The 16,070-nt window shown below is 48.9% G+C and overlaps 1 protein-coding gene across 1 annotated transcript in view; it reads right to left on the reverse strand.

Moving 5' to 3' along the window:
* Window positions 1-16,070, reverse strand: part of LOC311310177 (transmembrane protein 132D) — a gene marked incomplete at both ends in the record, with an annotated part of 31,611 nt that continues 15,541 nt past the window's right edge. Inside the window, 7 exons of the mRNA XM_084439601.1 lie at window positions 1-1,194; window positions 1,310-1,501; window positions 2,040-2,307; window positions 2,829-3,034; window positions 5,962-6,105; window positions 7,588-7,780; window positions 10,706-10,843. Of these exons, the coding sequence (XP_084295727.1) occupies window positions 1-1,194; window positions 1,310-1,501; window positions 2,040-2,307; window positions 2,829-3,034; window positions 5,962-6,105; window positions 7,588-7,780; window positions 10,706-10,843 (2,335 nt within the window). The remainder of the gene's footprint in view (window positions 1,195-1,309; window positions 1,502-2,039; window positions 2,308-2,828; window positions 3,035-5,961; window positions 6,106-7,587; window positions 7,781-10,705; window positions 10,844-16,070) is intronic.

The following is a 16,070-nucleotide window of genomic DNA, read 5'->3' on the forward strand; positions in this document are numbered from 1 at the left end:
CTATAAAAAACGGTCCTCGGGCGCCGCGACGGACGCCCCGGCTTCCACGTCGCCACCGCCGCCCTCCTCCTCCTCCTGCCCCACCCAGCGGATGCCGTGGCCGTTCTCCTCGGGGGCGGGGCCGGGCGAGCGCTGCCGGCGGTCCAGGGACCCGAAGGTGGTGAACTGGACCCTCTTCCTCTTAGTGGTCGGCGAGCGGAGGGACTCGGAGCGGACGAGCTTGTTCCTGAGGGCGGGGATCGAGTCAGCGGCGAACGCCAGGCAGCTGGTCCTCCGGAGAGGGAGAGGGGCGGCCTTCTCCTGCCCGATGTCCATCACCGTGGCGGCGCCGCCGTCGAACGCGGGACCCCCCGGCACGTCCATCACCAGCTCGGCGTCCGTGCCCAGCCACACCCAGTCGTGCCGGTGGCCGCCGGGCTCCTGCGAGCCGTGAGAGGGGAGACGCTTGCGCCGGAACTTCACCACGTAGGAGACACAGTTCACCAGGAAGACCAGGATGGCGAGGCAGAAGACCCCCAGCAGGGCGTACATGCCGATCTCCAGGTCGGTGAGGGGCCGGACGATCGCCACGTCCTCGCCGCCACCCAGGTCCACCTCCACCTGAGCGGGGACGCCGTCGTAGTTCAGCAGGTTACCGGGAGCCTTCGCCGTGCCGCCGTCCGAACCGCCCGCCCGGTAACCGGCGCCGAGGGAGTTCCCTGTGGCCCCGCCCGCTCCTCCCGGGCCGGTTTCGCCCGGCACGGCCGACCTGGCGGTGGTGCTGACCCTGCGCATGGCGCTCTCCTCTCTCTCCGAGGCCGAGTCGGCGGGCGCCGTCTGCCCGGGGGGACGCCTCCGCCGCTTCCTCTCGCCGTCCGCCTCGTCCCCGTCGCTCCCGTAGTCGCTGCCGCTGTCCCCTCCGCCGCCGTCGAAGCGCCGACCGTTGACCTGGAACTTGACCTTGAGGCTGCCGCCGCCCACGGCCAGGGTGCTTTTGCGTTTGGACTTCTGGCAGGCTTCGCAGATGGCCATCTCCACCCTGACCAGCACACCCTGGCCCTCGCCCACCGCCACGACGGCCGGGGGCGTCCCCCTCACCGACACCACCCCCTCGTCCAGGGACGTCACCGTCACCCTGTAGTAGTTGGGGTCGTAGATGTCCAGCGGGGTCAGCGAGCCGTCACTGAACTGGACCCAGGCGCTCACCACAGCTTCCTGAGGAGACACGGGGGATTTTAATCGAACCGTACGCCGACGATCTTATTCGTTTACCGTACGACCGCGTGACGCGCTTCGGTCGCCGAGGATCTCGCCGAGCGGGAAACCGCACCTGTTTGGGGCTCTGCAGCACATCCTGTGTGGTTGCCGTGGCGAGGATGGCCCGGTTGCTTCCCGGGCTGAGCTGCAGGGACAGGGAGAGGCCGCTGACCAGCTGGACGCCCAGCTCTGTGATGGTCACCTTGTCGTCCACCACCGTCACCATCTTCTCTGCCAGGATGGAGTCCGACAACGGGGAAAACACCTACGCAGGGACAGAAGATTTCTAATGTAAATAATTATTTTATTTTTTGTATTTTTTTTATTAATTATTATTATTTTTATTTTTTTTCACTGTTTTCCTTTTTTTTATATTATGAAAATTGAAGTTGCGAAGAACCCACTCAATCTAACAAACAACAGTTTTAGTATCTCTAAATATGTCATACTTTGTCGTCAAAAGTCCATGTCCTGTGAGAAGTGTGAACAGCTCTGAATCTTTGAAGCCCTTTTTCTCTGCTTAGTGATTTCAGGCGTACCAACATTCACAGAAGCATATCCTCTTCAAATATTAGCAAATTTCACTGTACGGCGCATCATTTGAAAGCTTACAATTTACACTTTCATAATCTGTAAAAAAAAAAAATTATAATAATAATAAAAACGGAAAAATGACCTGATCAGGACTAAACCTCCAGTGGTGGTCACATTTCCACTGTAACATCTCCTTCACGGACCCTAGGGGTCAAACCTGACCTCTAATTGAGGGGGGGGGGGGGGGGGTCCAGCCAGATCACGGCTACCTGAACGGAGGTGGTCCCCACGTCCCGACCGGACAGCACCCTCCCCGCGTGCAGCCGGGCGACCAGAGGGTCCTCCACCTTCAGGAAGTAGCGCACCAGCCGGGTGACGTCCACCTGCCAGTCGGAGCCCAGCAAGCTGGCCCGGGGGTCCCGAGGGTCCGCACGCTCGGCCGTGAAGTCCGCCAGCACCCGCACCACGGCGTGCTGGAACTGGAGCATGCAGCCCTTCCCCTTCCTGTCCCCCTCCTCCTCGCTGATCCAGCCGAGCCTGGGACTGGGGGGGCGGAGACGCGCGGTATTACAGCCGCACGCTTGTCAACAAACAAACACACAAACAAACAAACGCCGCGTCCCGCTGGGCGCTAATAACGGTTTCTCTTCTTCTCTCCGTCACGTCTGTCTAGTTCTCCTGATCGGATCTCCCACTGGGATGTTGTACGATAATATTACATAATGGCATTATAACACGGCCCTCTGGGAAATGGTGTTTGAGATGGAAAACGGGCCGGCTAATTAGAGCTACGGTCTCAGCCTGGTAACTGGTAGTGTGGAAACTGGGTGAGGGTGGCAGAATAGAATAGAATGTCTTTATTGTCATTGTGCCAAGGTACAACGAAATGAAGATAGTCTCAACTTGAGTGCGCTGGACAACATACAACATCACAGTGCGCGGACAACATCACAATATACAGTACATCACACAATAAGAGCTAGGCTGCTATTTAGGCTGATGGAGGGGGGCGGATGTAGCTGCCTGCTGTACAAATAAAGTTTTTGATTTGATGCTACCTCTTGGCGACGGTGATGGGGACCCTCCAGCCCTTGATCTGGCTGAGCTCGGCGTCCGACACCTCGATCTGGAGGGGCAGCCGGGGGATCCACACGTCCATCTCCAGCTGGGCGCTCAGGTAGCTGTAGGTGAAGGTGACCTTCATCTTCACCTTGCCCTTCGTCTCCTTCCCGTTCACAAACACGTAGTCACACCTGTCCGACACCTGGACAGAGGAGGAGAGACCCGCCGTGTTAATGAAGGTTCATGATGTTTGTTGTACGGTTTGTGACCTTATCAATTACACAATAAACACGGCTCTTGTTTGTAAATGATCGTTATGTGGAGAGAGGATAATCTTTGTCCATAAATAAGAGATTTAGATCATTATCATAGCATGACTGATGAAAATAGTCATAAAGAAGAAAAAAGAGATTTGATTCGTTTTCTAATCATTTCATGACTCAGCACCACAATATAAACCGTATGTAACGTTAGAGTCCAGCGGTCCTCTGGAACTGACCTCCTAACTAAACCAACGTCCAGGACTGAGACGTATGGAGACTTTATGACTGCACATGAACTAGAGCACTTTAGTTTGCATCTTAGCTTGCACTGTGTTTATTTATTTATTTATTGCATTTTTTTCTGTCTGTTCTCTTTTATCTGTTCTGTCTCTTTTAAGCTGTTTGACAACAACATTTCCCCAGTGGGGACAATAAAGGTTTTCAATCAATCAATCAGCTTTTAGTTTCCATGCCTCCAGCCTCTGGAATAGCCTGCCAGAGAGCTTGACAAAACTGTGGAGACTTTTTAGTCTAGCTTTTGGATGCTCACTATTTTATTTCTCATAGCTTTTTACTATCCGTCTTTTTTATTCCATTTTTATTTAGTTGTGAAGCACATTGTGTTGTATGTATGTATACATGCGCTATATAAATAACATTTGACTTGATAAAGAGAGACACATTCTTAGCAAATTGTGACCCGAGCTTCAATAAGGATTCTTAATTGTTCTGTCATAATTGCACAGTGCAATCTCCACTATGGTAATAACAACAGTTATAAACAGGCTTGATGGCTGCAAGTCCATGGCTGTTATAAGTCACTGCATTGCAAATGTATGTTTCTTAAATAACACAAAGTGCAATGTTGAACATCATCCCTCGCAGCTCTGCCCATGTAAATTCATCACATTCCTCGCATAACGTTGGTGAGTCTTATAGTCGTTGAAAAAAACGTCATGCGCTCTTTGACATTCTAGAAGACAAAGTGCAGCCTCTGCCCGGACCTACAATACAAACACTCCCTGCTTTAATGAATTGTATAATTTACGGGGGCATTGAAATTCAGTTGTCACCGTTCTCCATGAGCACTGGAGGGAGTGGAGAAGAATGAGTGACTTTGATGGACGCATCAAGGATGAATGCTAATAGCAGAGGAAACCCCCCCCCCTTCCCCCCGGCCCCTGCGCTGAGAGGAGACGCAGTCAGAGAGACCGGCGATGTATCTGAGACGATCATGTGACAAGATAACCGCACGCACATAACGCATGTCAGTGACCATGAAGCTGACCTGGGATTGACCTCCTCCGTCCTGGGCTCATGGGTTGGATGGCAATAACTGGGTTCAAAGGGCAAAATCTCTATCTCTGGACAGTGACTAGACCGTTGGATTCTTCTTCTTCGTTTGGGGTTAGTTGTTATTGTCCTCCCCCCCCCCACCCAGGGTGACGCCTCACCCAGGCTCGGAGGGGTAAAAGGATAGCCCCTCGGCCCCGAGCCTGGGTGAGGCGTCACCCGGGATATACATCCAGGTACACCTCCAGGAGCCACGTCACCGTTGGACGATGTGATGTGACGTTGTCTACAGGCCTTTGTCCAGCGCGCGCTCAAATACAGTCCCTCTCTTCTCATCTTAAAGCTGCTCCACTCCGGTTCCACTCATAGCAACAGAGACGTCTCTTCATTGAGCCATTGTCAAATGACATTCAGCAAAGAATCCCTTGAAAGGTATTGAGTGCAGCTCCGTGTCTCTGTAGACAAAGCCTCAGCTTGTGGCCTGGAATATCAATCAGAGTTCTTGTAGTGAATTAAAGTAGGACCCTGCTTTGCACAGCAGAAGCGTCCCTCCCTCTCTCATCAATATGGACACACATCTACAAAGCCGCTTCATCGATGCGCACAAGAGTTTGTTTTGATCTGTTTATCACGCTGAATAAAGCCTTCGCCGTCTACAGTAGCACAGACTTTTGATGTTCTATTTGCATACGTCCGAGTCAAGACTTTATACTAAGAAGATTAGATGTGTGATTCCAGCTGATGTCTGGTCAACAAACAACTCTATGAGCTTAGAGGCAGTTAATGAAGATGTGTTAGTACACAGAGCATACAGCATCATATGTATGTCGAACAATGACTGGAGCCGATGTTTACAGTTCAGTATGAATGAAAGAATGTGGGATTGTTTTTTGGGTTTCAATTGAAACCTTGGGAAAACGCCCTCGACTTCTTGTTCCTTCGGGCAGCGCTGAAGGTTTAGCTCACATTTGTTTCGATCTATAAAGCAAACAGGCTGTTTATAGGAGGACTAAAATGCCTCGGGGTTGCAGGGTAAGTCAAAGACTCGGAGGACACTAGTAACAAACACCAGTATCCTTTCCTGAGGTCAGTTCGGGTCAGTGGTTGGTCAGAAAAGAGAAATTGATGTGAAATGTTACTGGAGTGAAAAAGAAACAGGACTTATTTGCCGTCAGCGGTCACCCAGGACACACAAACATACCACATGTAGCATTCTCAACCTCTCCACTCCAAACACTCTACTCCAAACGGTTTTGTCCTCATTTCACCTTCTCTTCATAGACGAGTTCTCGTTTATTTGGCATATTTGTTCACGCCACAGCCCTGCCACATACCCTGGTTATGATGACACCTACTGTATGTGAACAATAACCTTTTAACAACAACAACGGCTGTTGAGTCACCTCCAAACCTAGGTGTTAGACTGCCCTGTGTGTGCCTTTGAGAAGAACACCGTTTTGAACTTGAGTGTGTTTAAGTGCCAAGTGCCCGTCTTCCGAAGGTGATTTTCACGGCGTGTAATATCACCCCATTCTAAAGTTCGAGGGAATACTTGGCGTCAAGCCTACTGCACCTTCAAGACGTCTTCATCAGTAGAGTTGCAGTCGGTGAAATCGGAAACGTCAGTGACCAGTCCGTCCTCCTCCACGGCCACCGTCCTGACCGGCATCACCACCTTCTTACCGGTCAGCACCGCCGTGTTCAGAATCTCTGTGTCCTGTAGAGAGACCATCAAAATAATACAACTCTGGAGGAGTCTAGAGGTTATACCTTCTATCCAGAGGAGATACTGGTTACTGCCCACTACAGTACATATCCATCCATAGCACAGAGTTTGCCATGTTAGAGGTAAAAAGGAATTTCAACAGTTCATTTGATGAATCATAACTATTCATGGTTAATAAATACTGTATTTGCTGTTGGGACAGTGGAACAACATGTTGTCTACTTATAATAATAATAATAACAATAATAACAATAATAATAATAATTATAAGACCTCAAGGGGTCTTTAATCAGCCACACGGCAGTGACACACACACGTACACACGTGAGCAACACAGCACACACACACACAACACACAGCACACACACAACACACAACACAGCACACACATCACACAACACACAACAAACAACACACAACAAACAACACACAGCACACAACACAGCACATACACACACACAACACACAACACACACAACACACACAGGCAGCTTCAGGGGTGTCCTCCTCGCCAGGGACAGGGCTGAAGAACCTCTGTTCTTTGGCATGTGTGGGTTCTTTGGTGGAACCCTTGCGAACACAGGGAGAACGTGCAAACTCCACACAGGAAGGAGATACCCCACCAGAGATACCCCACCCGAGGACCCGACAGCACTGGGGAGAACATCCCCAGTGCCGACATCGTCCCGAGCGGGAATCGAACCCAGGACCTTCTAGCTGTGAGGCGACAGTGCTACTCTAAGTACTGTGCCACTGTGCCGCTCTGAAATACAACCCACCAAAGCTCTGAGGGACTTTAGATTAGATTACATTGAAAGAGACAGTTTGTCTACAGTCTGGGAGACTCAGATACATGAATACCAGATGCTTCATTTTGTATCCCTGGTGTAAATAGTAGTTTAATGCAAAAAGCCCAGCTGCTTGAAAACAATGGCACAAAGGCAACATACTATAACTATACTATACTATACTATACTATACTATAACTACACTATACTGTACTATACTCTCTCTTTAAGGCCTAACAATCTCTGGTATTCGTTTATTTTCAAAGCCATTATTGGTAAACTTCCACCATACATCTTGTCTCTTCTTCTTCGTGTGGGTGTCGATGTTTCTCCCCCCCCCAGGCTCGGGGCCGAGGGGCTATCCTTTAACTACCCTGAGCCTGGGTGAGGGGCTATCCTTTTACCACCCTGAGCCTGGGTGAGAGGTCACCCGGGCTATATATCCAGCACACCTCCAGGAGCCACGTCACCGTTTCGTCTTCCACAACGGTCAGGACACGCATTCCGTTGGGTGTCCGATATATCGGACAGTCCTGGATGACGCGGTCTGCGGTTTGTTCCTCGGCGCCAAACTCGTACGCTGGGACCCCAAGAATCCCTACCCTGCATGTTCTCAGCCACTGTGTTCATTCCTATGGACGGTGTGGACAGGAAGTCCCATATGGACAGGAAGTCCCATACCCACCATGACGAGAGGAGCCAGGCCCACGAAGTCCCTCTGGGTGGTGTAGATCCTCATGGCTCCCTCCATCCTCCCTCCGTCCCCGGCGCCCGGCGGCAGCTCCAGCCTCCAGCTGACCGCCTGGCTGTCCAACGCGCTGCTCAGCTCCTCCACCTCAAAGTCCATCTGGAGAACCTCCATCCAACTGCTGCCCAGCCTAGGGGAACCGAACAGAGCAGAACCTCAGTCCATCCTCATAAAGAAACAGAACCTCAGTCCATCCTCACAAAGAAACAGAACCTCAGTCCATCCTCACAAAGAAACAGAACCTCAGTCCATCCTCATAAAGAAACAGAACCTCAGTCCATCCTCACAAAGAAACAGAACCTCAGTCCATCCTCATGAAGAAACAGAACCTCAGTCCATCCTCATAAAGAAACAGAACCTCAGTCTATCCTCACAAAGAAACAGAACCTCAGTCCATCCTCACGAAGAAACAGAACCTCAGTCCATCCTCACAAAGAAACAGAACCTCAGTCCATCCTCACGAAGAAACAGAACCTCAGTCCATCCTCACAAAGAAACAGAACCTCAGTCCATCCTCACAAAGAAACAGAACCTCAGTCCATCCTCACAAAGAAACAGAACCTGTCCATCCTCATAAAGAAACAGAACCTCAGTCCATCCTCACAAAGAAACTGCTCTTTACTTTATTGAGTTTATTTGCGCAGGGACAGTGCAGACCAATCCACTGTGAGACATGAAGCATGAATACAACTGTAAATATACCAGCAATAGCAGGGTTGCTAATTTTCAGCTGCAGTCCCTGGGTTAGATGTTAAAACCTGGTAAAAAAAAACATAATATAGAAATACATTTTAGAACTAATATAATAAAAAATATATTATATATTCCTCTTCAAGGTGTTTCTGGTGTTCATATATCAGAAAAAGCCCTCAAAAAGCCCTTTCCACTGAATTAATGGGAGAAAATGATTATAGTTATTTTCCCCTGAGAGCCGACGAATGCTCTTTCCACACATTAATTTTCTGTTATGACAAATAATCACTTGCACCTGCACATGTAAAGTACAGCATGACTAAACGAGCAGGCTAGCTCATCAGCAAGCCAAATGAACACAAGGGGGTTTGCCTGCTTGTGCGACAACAGATGAATGAGATGGACTATGTCTTTGCCGTGACACCTATTCCCTGTCCCCACACATGCATGGCAATGGAGACGAGAGTTTAAAGCTTAGTTTAAAATACACAGCTCCCCCCTGCAACATTATCCGATCCTACCATCCCATAATGCCTTGAGCAGGACGTGAGATCTGCTATACAGTTGCTCTGACGAATCTGTGCCTATCAAATGAAACATCTTCACTCATCACATTGGACTTGTTGTCAGGCCTGTTTAAATCGAACGTGAGTTAGGGCCTAAACATTAGGATTGCCAAGACTGATAGGCTGCACAGGGCAGTGGGTTAAATGGGATTTTGAACAGATTTTAAAAATGTCAAAATATCCATTTTCATCCAGTTAGACCGTGACTGTATATGAGGATTCAGAAGCCTCTCTCTCTGCTGTATTCATGGGGGTTATCCAGTAGGCCCTGAAACCCACCATAGACCAGCAATACTCACCCAATATGACGACATCATCACGCACGTATGGTGCTCAACAATCACCAGATGCCTCTCACACACGTTACTGACCAACACAAAGCTTCTCATGTCCAGTCGTCATTGAGTGACTCTCTCGCAGCCTTTTAGCTCAATGCGCAATAAGTACAATCATGAGCAAAGAGCAGGGATTGGTTCTAATTGAATGATCTTAATAGACTGAGAGAAACCAAACACGCCATGGGTGCTATTCAAGTACCAAAACAAGATACGTTAAAAGAGGGTCTTTATCCCCTTAAGCATACATTAAACCAGATTTTGCTATTTTAATCTGGCCATCTGTGGAGAAATGGATTATAAAAGGACCAACCGAAACTGTTCTTTGTAAACAATGACTAATCTACAGCACAGAAAACCGGAAAACAGGGTCACCCAATACACAGTATCAGTCTCACGCATACACCTTCGGCATTCTCTCCATCACAAATCAAGTGTTTTATTTGTGACAGAAATGCCCTAATGGTGGAGATAAGTCTACAGTTCCCCAGCGTTAAGAGCGCTCAATGCAATGGAGAATAGATCCATTTGTGTGATTAAATAAACCAGTGTACTGATGATGTAACAGAAAGTATGACTCTGCATTATTTGATTTCTTCTCAGAATCAGATCAGTTTATTGCCACAGTACTGTAGTTAACATGTACTGAGGATTTGTTGAGGTCGATGGTACACACACTGATCCAATTCCTAGTACTGTAGGTGTAAACTACCATGGCAATAAACCCATGTGATCTTGGCCGGTGTCAGACGCTGATCGTCATACATAAAAGGGCCTTCAAGTTGAGCTGCTGGGGACTGGTGATAGGGGACAGGGGGCCTAAATCAAACCAAATCAATCAATCAAAGCTTTATTTGTATAGCGCATTTCATACACAGAGGCAACACTATGCGCTTTACAGAGAACAAGGGAGGTGGGCATACGACCCACCCCTACATATTCCAGAGGGAAGCAAAAAAACAGTATCACCCGGGGGCCAGAAAGGTGAGCTGTAAAAATTCTTCCCTGACCCCTCTTAACGGGACAATCGAGCAAGCTCCTAAAGCCGTGCCAAGCAACGTTTGCTTCTGTATGAGAGCAGAGATGGTCTATTAAGCCCTGGTCATGATGGCACCAGAAGGGCCCGGAATCTCTTCTGAGTGGCACATAGTGTACCTGAGAGCCTACTGTTCCTCTTTCAACTCCATTAGGATTAGTAAAGCTCCATTAAAGTGGCACAGTCACGCTTGTTTAACTTCATATTATTTGGATTAAATGCTTAAATTCTGAGTGTAGGCCTTTTTAAAACCACTGCCAGTGTTTCCATAAAAGGAATCGCTGGCATCGATGAAACACTTCACCACCGGACTGAATTCCAGCGATTTCCGTGATTAGCAGGAATTCCACAGGACGCTCGGGCGTCAACACAAGCAGGACGTTTCGAGCGATCGTAGTACGGTACGTTGTTGTTAGCATGCTCACTTTTTCCCGGGTATGTCGGACTTCCTCTGACAGACGACAGCGATGGCGCCGTCGGCTCCCTTATCAAGCGCGATGTCCCACAGTAGAGCGTTGCTGGGAGTCGCCGTGCGGAAGGACACCCCCGTCTTCACCGCCGCTCTGGAAATCAAGAGAGAAGAACAGATGTGAGGAATTTCCCACCAAGATCTGTCAACCATCTCACGGCATTCAGATATATTGTGTCTTTCTATTGTTTAAGTAAACGGGAATGTAAAAAAATACTGTAAATTGGCTCCTTTATTTATTATGATACACGGAAAATGTGTAGTGAATAAAATATTATTTGTAAAAAAAATATAAATAAATAATAATATTTAATAAGTAAAAATAATATAAATAAATACAAAGATGGACTCATAATAAAAGGGGGTCCTCGTCCTACTTGGAAACGAACCAGGATAAAGGGGGCGCAGCCGTAGTTATACATTTGGAGAAATATGACTCAACTAATGGACACCAATAACTATACACCCCTGTGTGGGCTATATGCACAACTCCAGTACTTCCTGAAATTAGACATGCTTCTCTATTTCCTGTCTTACACTATTGGATTAAATGATTATTCAGGTGTGCCTGATCATTGTGCTGCAGTCAGGCACACCTGATTAATCACTTCATCCAATAATGTAGGACAGGAAATAGAGAAGCATGTCTAATTTCAGGAAGTACTGGAGTTGTGCATATAGCCTATTCCAACCCCACTGCCAGCTGAGATAGATGACATCATAGACACCTCCCACAAGATGGATAACTGAAAAAGAAAAACAGTTCCTAATGAAAGATCCCACGATCTGTCCTGTCTTTTATGGTGTCCCTAAATCTATAGTTGATCCCCCACTCTGTGTCCAGCATAGACAGTCTGACTGAACCGCTGTCTAAATATACGGATCATTTCTTGAGGGAATATGTGCATGGCCTGCCCTCTTACTGTACCTTGGTGATACCACTGATGTCTTGAATAGCATTAAAGATGTGAAATGCCAATCAACTGATATCCTGCTGTCTCTCAATATCTTAAGCTTATATACATGTATTCCCCATAATGTCGGTCTGCAAGCCCTGTCCTACCTCCTCCAGCTTCCTCACTAGTCTAGCCCAAGTTATTAGATCTAAGAATGTCTTGAAGTATTCAGGAAACTACTACCTCCCGTCACAGGGGACCGCTATGGGTAGCGTCTTTGCCCCTTCCTCCGCCTGCCTGGTCAGGGGCTTCTGGGAAGAAAGATTTATACTCCTACCAGTAATCCCTTCCCCTCTAGGATAGGCCCATGGCGCAGGTACATAGATGAGATCCTACTGATATGGAAGGGCACTATAGAACAGCTCAAAGACTTTCTTCTCTATATGTCAACTCCACCACTATCTATTTATCAGTTACAATGGAGTCCAACACTGTTTACATTGATTTTCTGGATCTTACCATATCTAAGGGTGTTGATGATAAGCTTGAGACCACCATCTGCCGTAAACCCCTCAACAGGAACACTCAACTCAGAGCAGACAGCAACCATTCCCACCACCTTATTTGTAATGTCCCAGTCGGACAATTTTCCCGTCTAAGGAGGAGTTGTAGCTCTATCCTAGAATACAAGTCTAAAGCTACAGAACTGTCCGATCGCTTTAAGGCACGATGTGCACAAGGAGACAGTGAGTCCGCCTACAACAGAGCACTCCACACACCTCCAGACAGACCCTCCCTCCTCACTAAGAAGCCCGAACAACAGACGCCAACCCCTCTTCCACCTGGCTCCCCAACCCCAACCCCTCTTCCACCTGGCTCCCCAACCCCAACCCCCCCCCCCCCCCCCCCCCCTCCACCTGGATCCCCACCCCCCCAGGGGTTTTACAGATGTGGTAACTGTGCCCGATGCTCCAACTCCATAAACGGCAATTTCACCCACCCTCGTCCAGGAAGAAAATACAAGATCTCTTCCTTTATCAATTGCAATAGAAGTACACACGTCATATATGTATTAATTAACACATCATTCTGCAGACTTCATCAGTAGTGAAACAAACAGCGGAGTCACCGTCTAACCCCTTTCGCCGAAGGCTGAAAACTCCCCTCTTCAAGAAGCACTACCCTGACCCTTCCTCTTAGCACCTATTCCCTTTGTATTCAGCTGTTCTGTCACTACCTACATTGAATGCACTCTATAGCTGTGTTCGGAATCGCTCCCTATTCACTATATAGTGCACTATATAGGGCATCAGCCATTTTGTTTGTAGTGTCCGAATTCTCCACGGAATTTTCGTTCCCTATATAGTCCACTATTTATTACCCACAATTCACCTTGATTTCCAGGGAACAGTGCATGTACCCTACATGTTCTCCGTTCCCTAGGTAGTTCACTACATGGTGAACCCTAGGTCCATAGGGAATAGGGAGTGAGGGAACGAGGGAGCGATTACGAACACAGCTACTGTAAGTTGCTTTGGATAAAACGTGTCTGCTAAATCATTGTGACGTCATCATTACGCAGGGCTGCAGTCAATCAGCGTTTACTTTGTTCGTGGCGAAGCTCCATTCATTCACGAGAGGACCGGGGGTCACCTTCATCGAACAGAGAGGAAAAACATGACTTTGAGGCGGTTTGTCTTTGCTCTTGCTTTCTGCGTTCGTTCGCCAGACTTCTCGATTCCCGTCACGCGCGGACATTATTCATCCCGCGCTAATGGCTCGTTGGCCTGGCGGCCTCTCGTTTGTGCGTGATGAGCAGTATCAGAAGCAGCTGATCGCTTCTCCTCTCCCGGCAGATGGAGCACATGACCACTCCTGGGAGGAGAGCGCTAATGAGAGAAGCCGCCGTGCCGTTACAGGGGCCAGAGGGACAAGGAGCTCCATCCTCTATGGGGACAGAGTTGAGGGGGGTCAAAGACTCATAGAAATATTAAGTGCGAGGCACGAGAGGCGGCCAATGTCACCGAGGGAAACGGGGTCCTTGTGAGTCCTGAGTAGATAGCGAGTTGTTGGCTAAACTCGCTCCCCCGGTATAAATATGGTCAATGGTAAATGGACTGCACTTATATAGTGCTTTTAACCAAAGTGCTTTACAATTGCCTCTCATTCACCCATTCACACACACATTCGCACACACATGCACACACCAATGGTGGCAGCTGCCACGCAAGGTGCCAGCCTGCTCATTGGGAGCAACTTGGGGTTCAGTGTCTTGCCCAAGGACACTTCGACATGTGGACAGCAGGCAGGATTCGAACCGCCAGCCCTACGATCATTGGACAGCCACCCCAAATACCCACCCCTGGGTAAGCAGAAACGTATGGGTTACGCCAATCCACTCTCACCAATGCTGCCACACACTCCTTGTAGTATAGCACACGCAGGGCTGTATTAACACTACTCACTGAACACAAGGTGTTCAGCGCTAACGCTGTTAGTTACCTCCGCCCCAGCGACCGCTGACGACAGGTAATGTTTTCGTTGGTGTGCGTGTTTGTTCATTTGTTTGTTTATTAGCAGGATTTTGCAAAAACTACCAGACCAATTTTCATGAAACTTGGTGGAGGGGTGTAGCACGGGCCAACTTAGAACCCATTCAAATTTGGAGCGGATCCGAATCACGGGGCGGGTCCATGGGCCACCCTAACACGGTCGGCCATTCACCACCATTCATTTTTTGGACTCGGGAGCGAAAAATACCTCCCATCCATTGTCAATGGGGGGAATTGAAACTTAAAGCTCATGGCGTAACAAATGCAGTAATACCAAACACACCCTGCTTCTACACACAGAGACACAAAATGCATTCATGGGTTCTCTAAGCACCATTTTTAGCTTTTCATTGTATATATGAATAACCTCAGTGACATTTCGATTTTATCTGGATTCAAAGGTCCGTGGTTTATCCCTGATCCTGCAGATGAAGAGTGGTTCTGGGGGGGGGGGCAGTAAAACAGCATCGAACGCTTTACAAGTCTCTGAGGAGGCGTGATCTGTGATATGAGCACATAACTGAGCCAAAGTACTTTTGGGGGGTCGCGCCAGGACACGGAGTGAAGTAGATACACATCTCAGCTTAACTAAACAAACAATCATGGCGACTTTTCAAAGCTTATTTCTAGTCGTACAGCTTGTGATACACAACGCACGTGCAATGAGTGATGACACAGAACACACACACACACACACATGCTGAAGCGGCCCTCTGTATTTCTCTGTATGTGTGTGTGTGTGTATGTATGTGTGTGTGTGTGTGGAGCTGCTGCCACATGGAGATGACACATAACATGCCTTCACCCCTAGCACCTCTCTCTCTCCAGTCTCTCTCTCTCTCTCTCTGCCTTCACCCCTAGCACCTCTCTCCCTCATTCTCTCTCTCCCTCTCTCTCTCTCCTCTCTCTCTCTCTCTCTCTCTCTCTCTCTCTCTCTCTCTCTCTCTCTCTCTCTGCCTTCACCCCTAGCACCTCTCTCTCTCCAGTCTCTCTCTCTCTCTCTCTGCCTTGACCCCTAGCACCTCTCTCCCTCATTCTCTCTCTCTCCCTCTCTCTCCCTCTCTCTCTCTCTCTCCCTCATTCTCTCTCTCTCTCTCTCCCTCTCTCTCTCTCTCTCTCTCTGCCTTCACCCCTAGCACCTCTCTCCCTCATTCTCTCTCTCTCTCTCCCTCTCTCCCTCTCTCTCTCTCTCTCTCTGCCTTCACCCCTAGCACCTCTCTCCCTCATTCTCTCTCTCTCTCTCTCTCCCTCTCTCTCTCTCTCTCTCTCTCTCTCTCTCTGCCTTCACCCCTAGCACCTCTCTCCCTCATTCTCTCTCTCTCTCTCCCTCTCTCTCTCTCTCTCTCTCTGCCTTCACCCCTAGCACCTCTCTCTCTCCCTCACCCTCTCTCTCTTTCTATCTCTCCCTCTCTCTCTCTCCCTCTCACCCTCTCTCCCTCTCTCTCTCTCTCTTTCTCCCTCTCTCTCTCTCTCTTTCTCCCTCTCTCCCTCTCTCCCCCAGGCAAATGTGTTTGTGTCAGCCCCTCCAGTGTCATCGGGAGGTCACGTACAGTACTTGTGTCACGTGTGAGACGGTGACTCAGACACGCTGGCCCGATTCAGACGGTCCCGTCCTGCTACTGCTACAAATACCCCCCCCCCCCCTGGGTAATCTACACCCATACAGCCCCCCCTGGGTAATCTAGAGAGAGAGAGAGCGAGAGGAAGAGAGAGAGAGAGAGAGAGAGAGAGGGAGAGGGAGAGGGAGAGGGAGAGGGAGAGGGAGAGAGAGAGAGAGAGAGAGAGAGGGAGAGGGAGAGGGAGAGAGAGAGAGAGAGGGAGAGAGAGAGAGAGAGAGAGGGAGAGAGAGAGGGAGAGAGAGGGAGAGAGAGAG

Source organism: Borostomias antarcticus (genome assembly GCF_949987555.1).
Source record: "Borostomias antarcticus genome assembly, chromosome: 6".
Lineage (NCBI taxonomy): Eukaryota > Metazoa > Chordata > Actinopteri > Stomiiformes > Stomiidae > Borostomias > Borostomias antarcticus.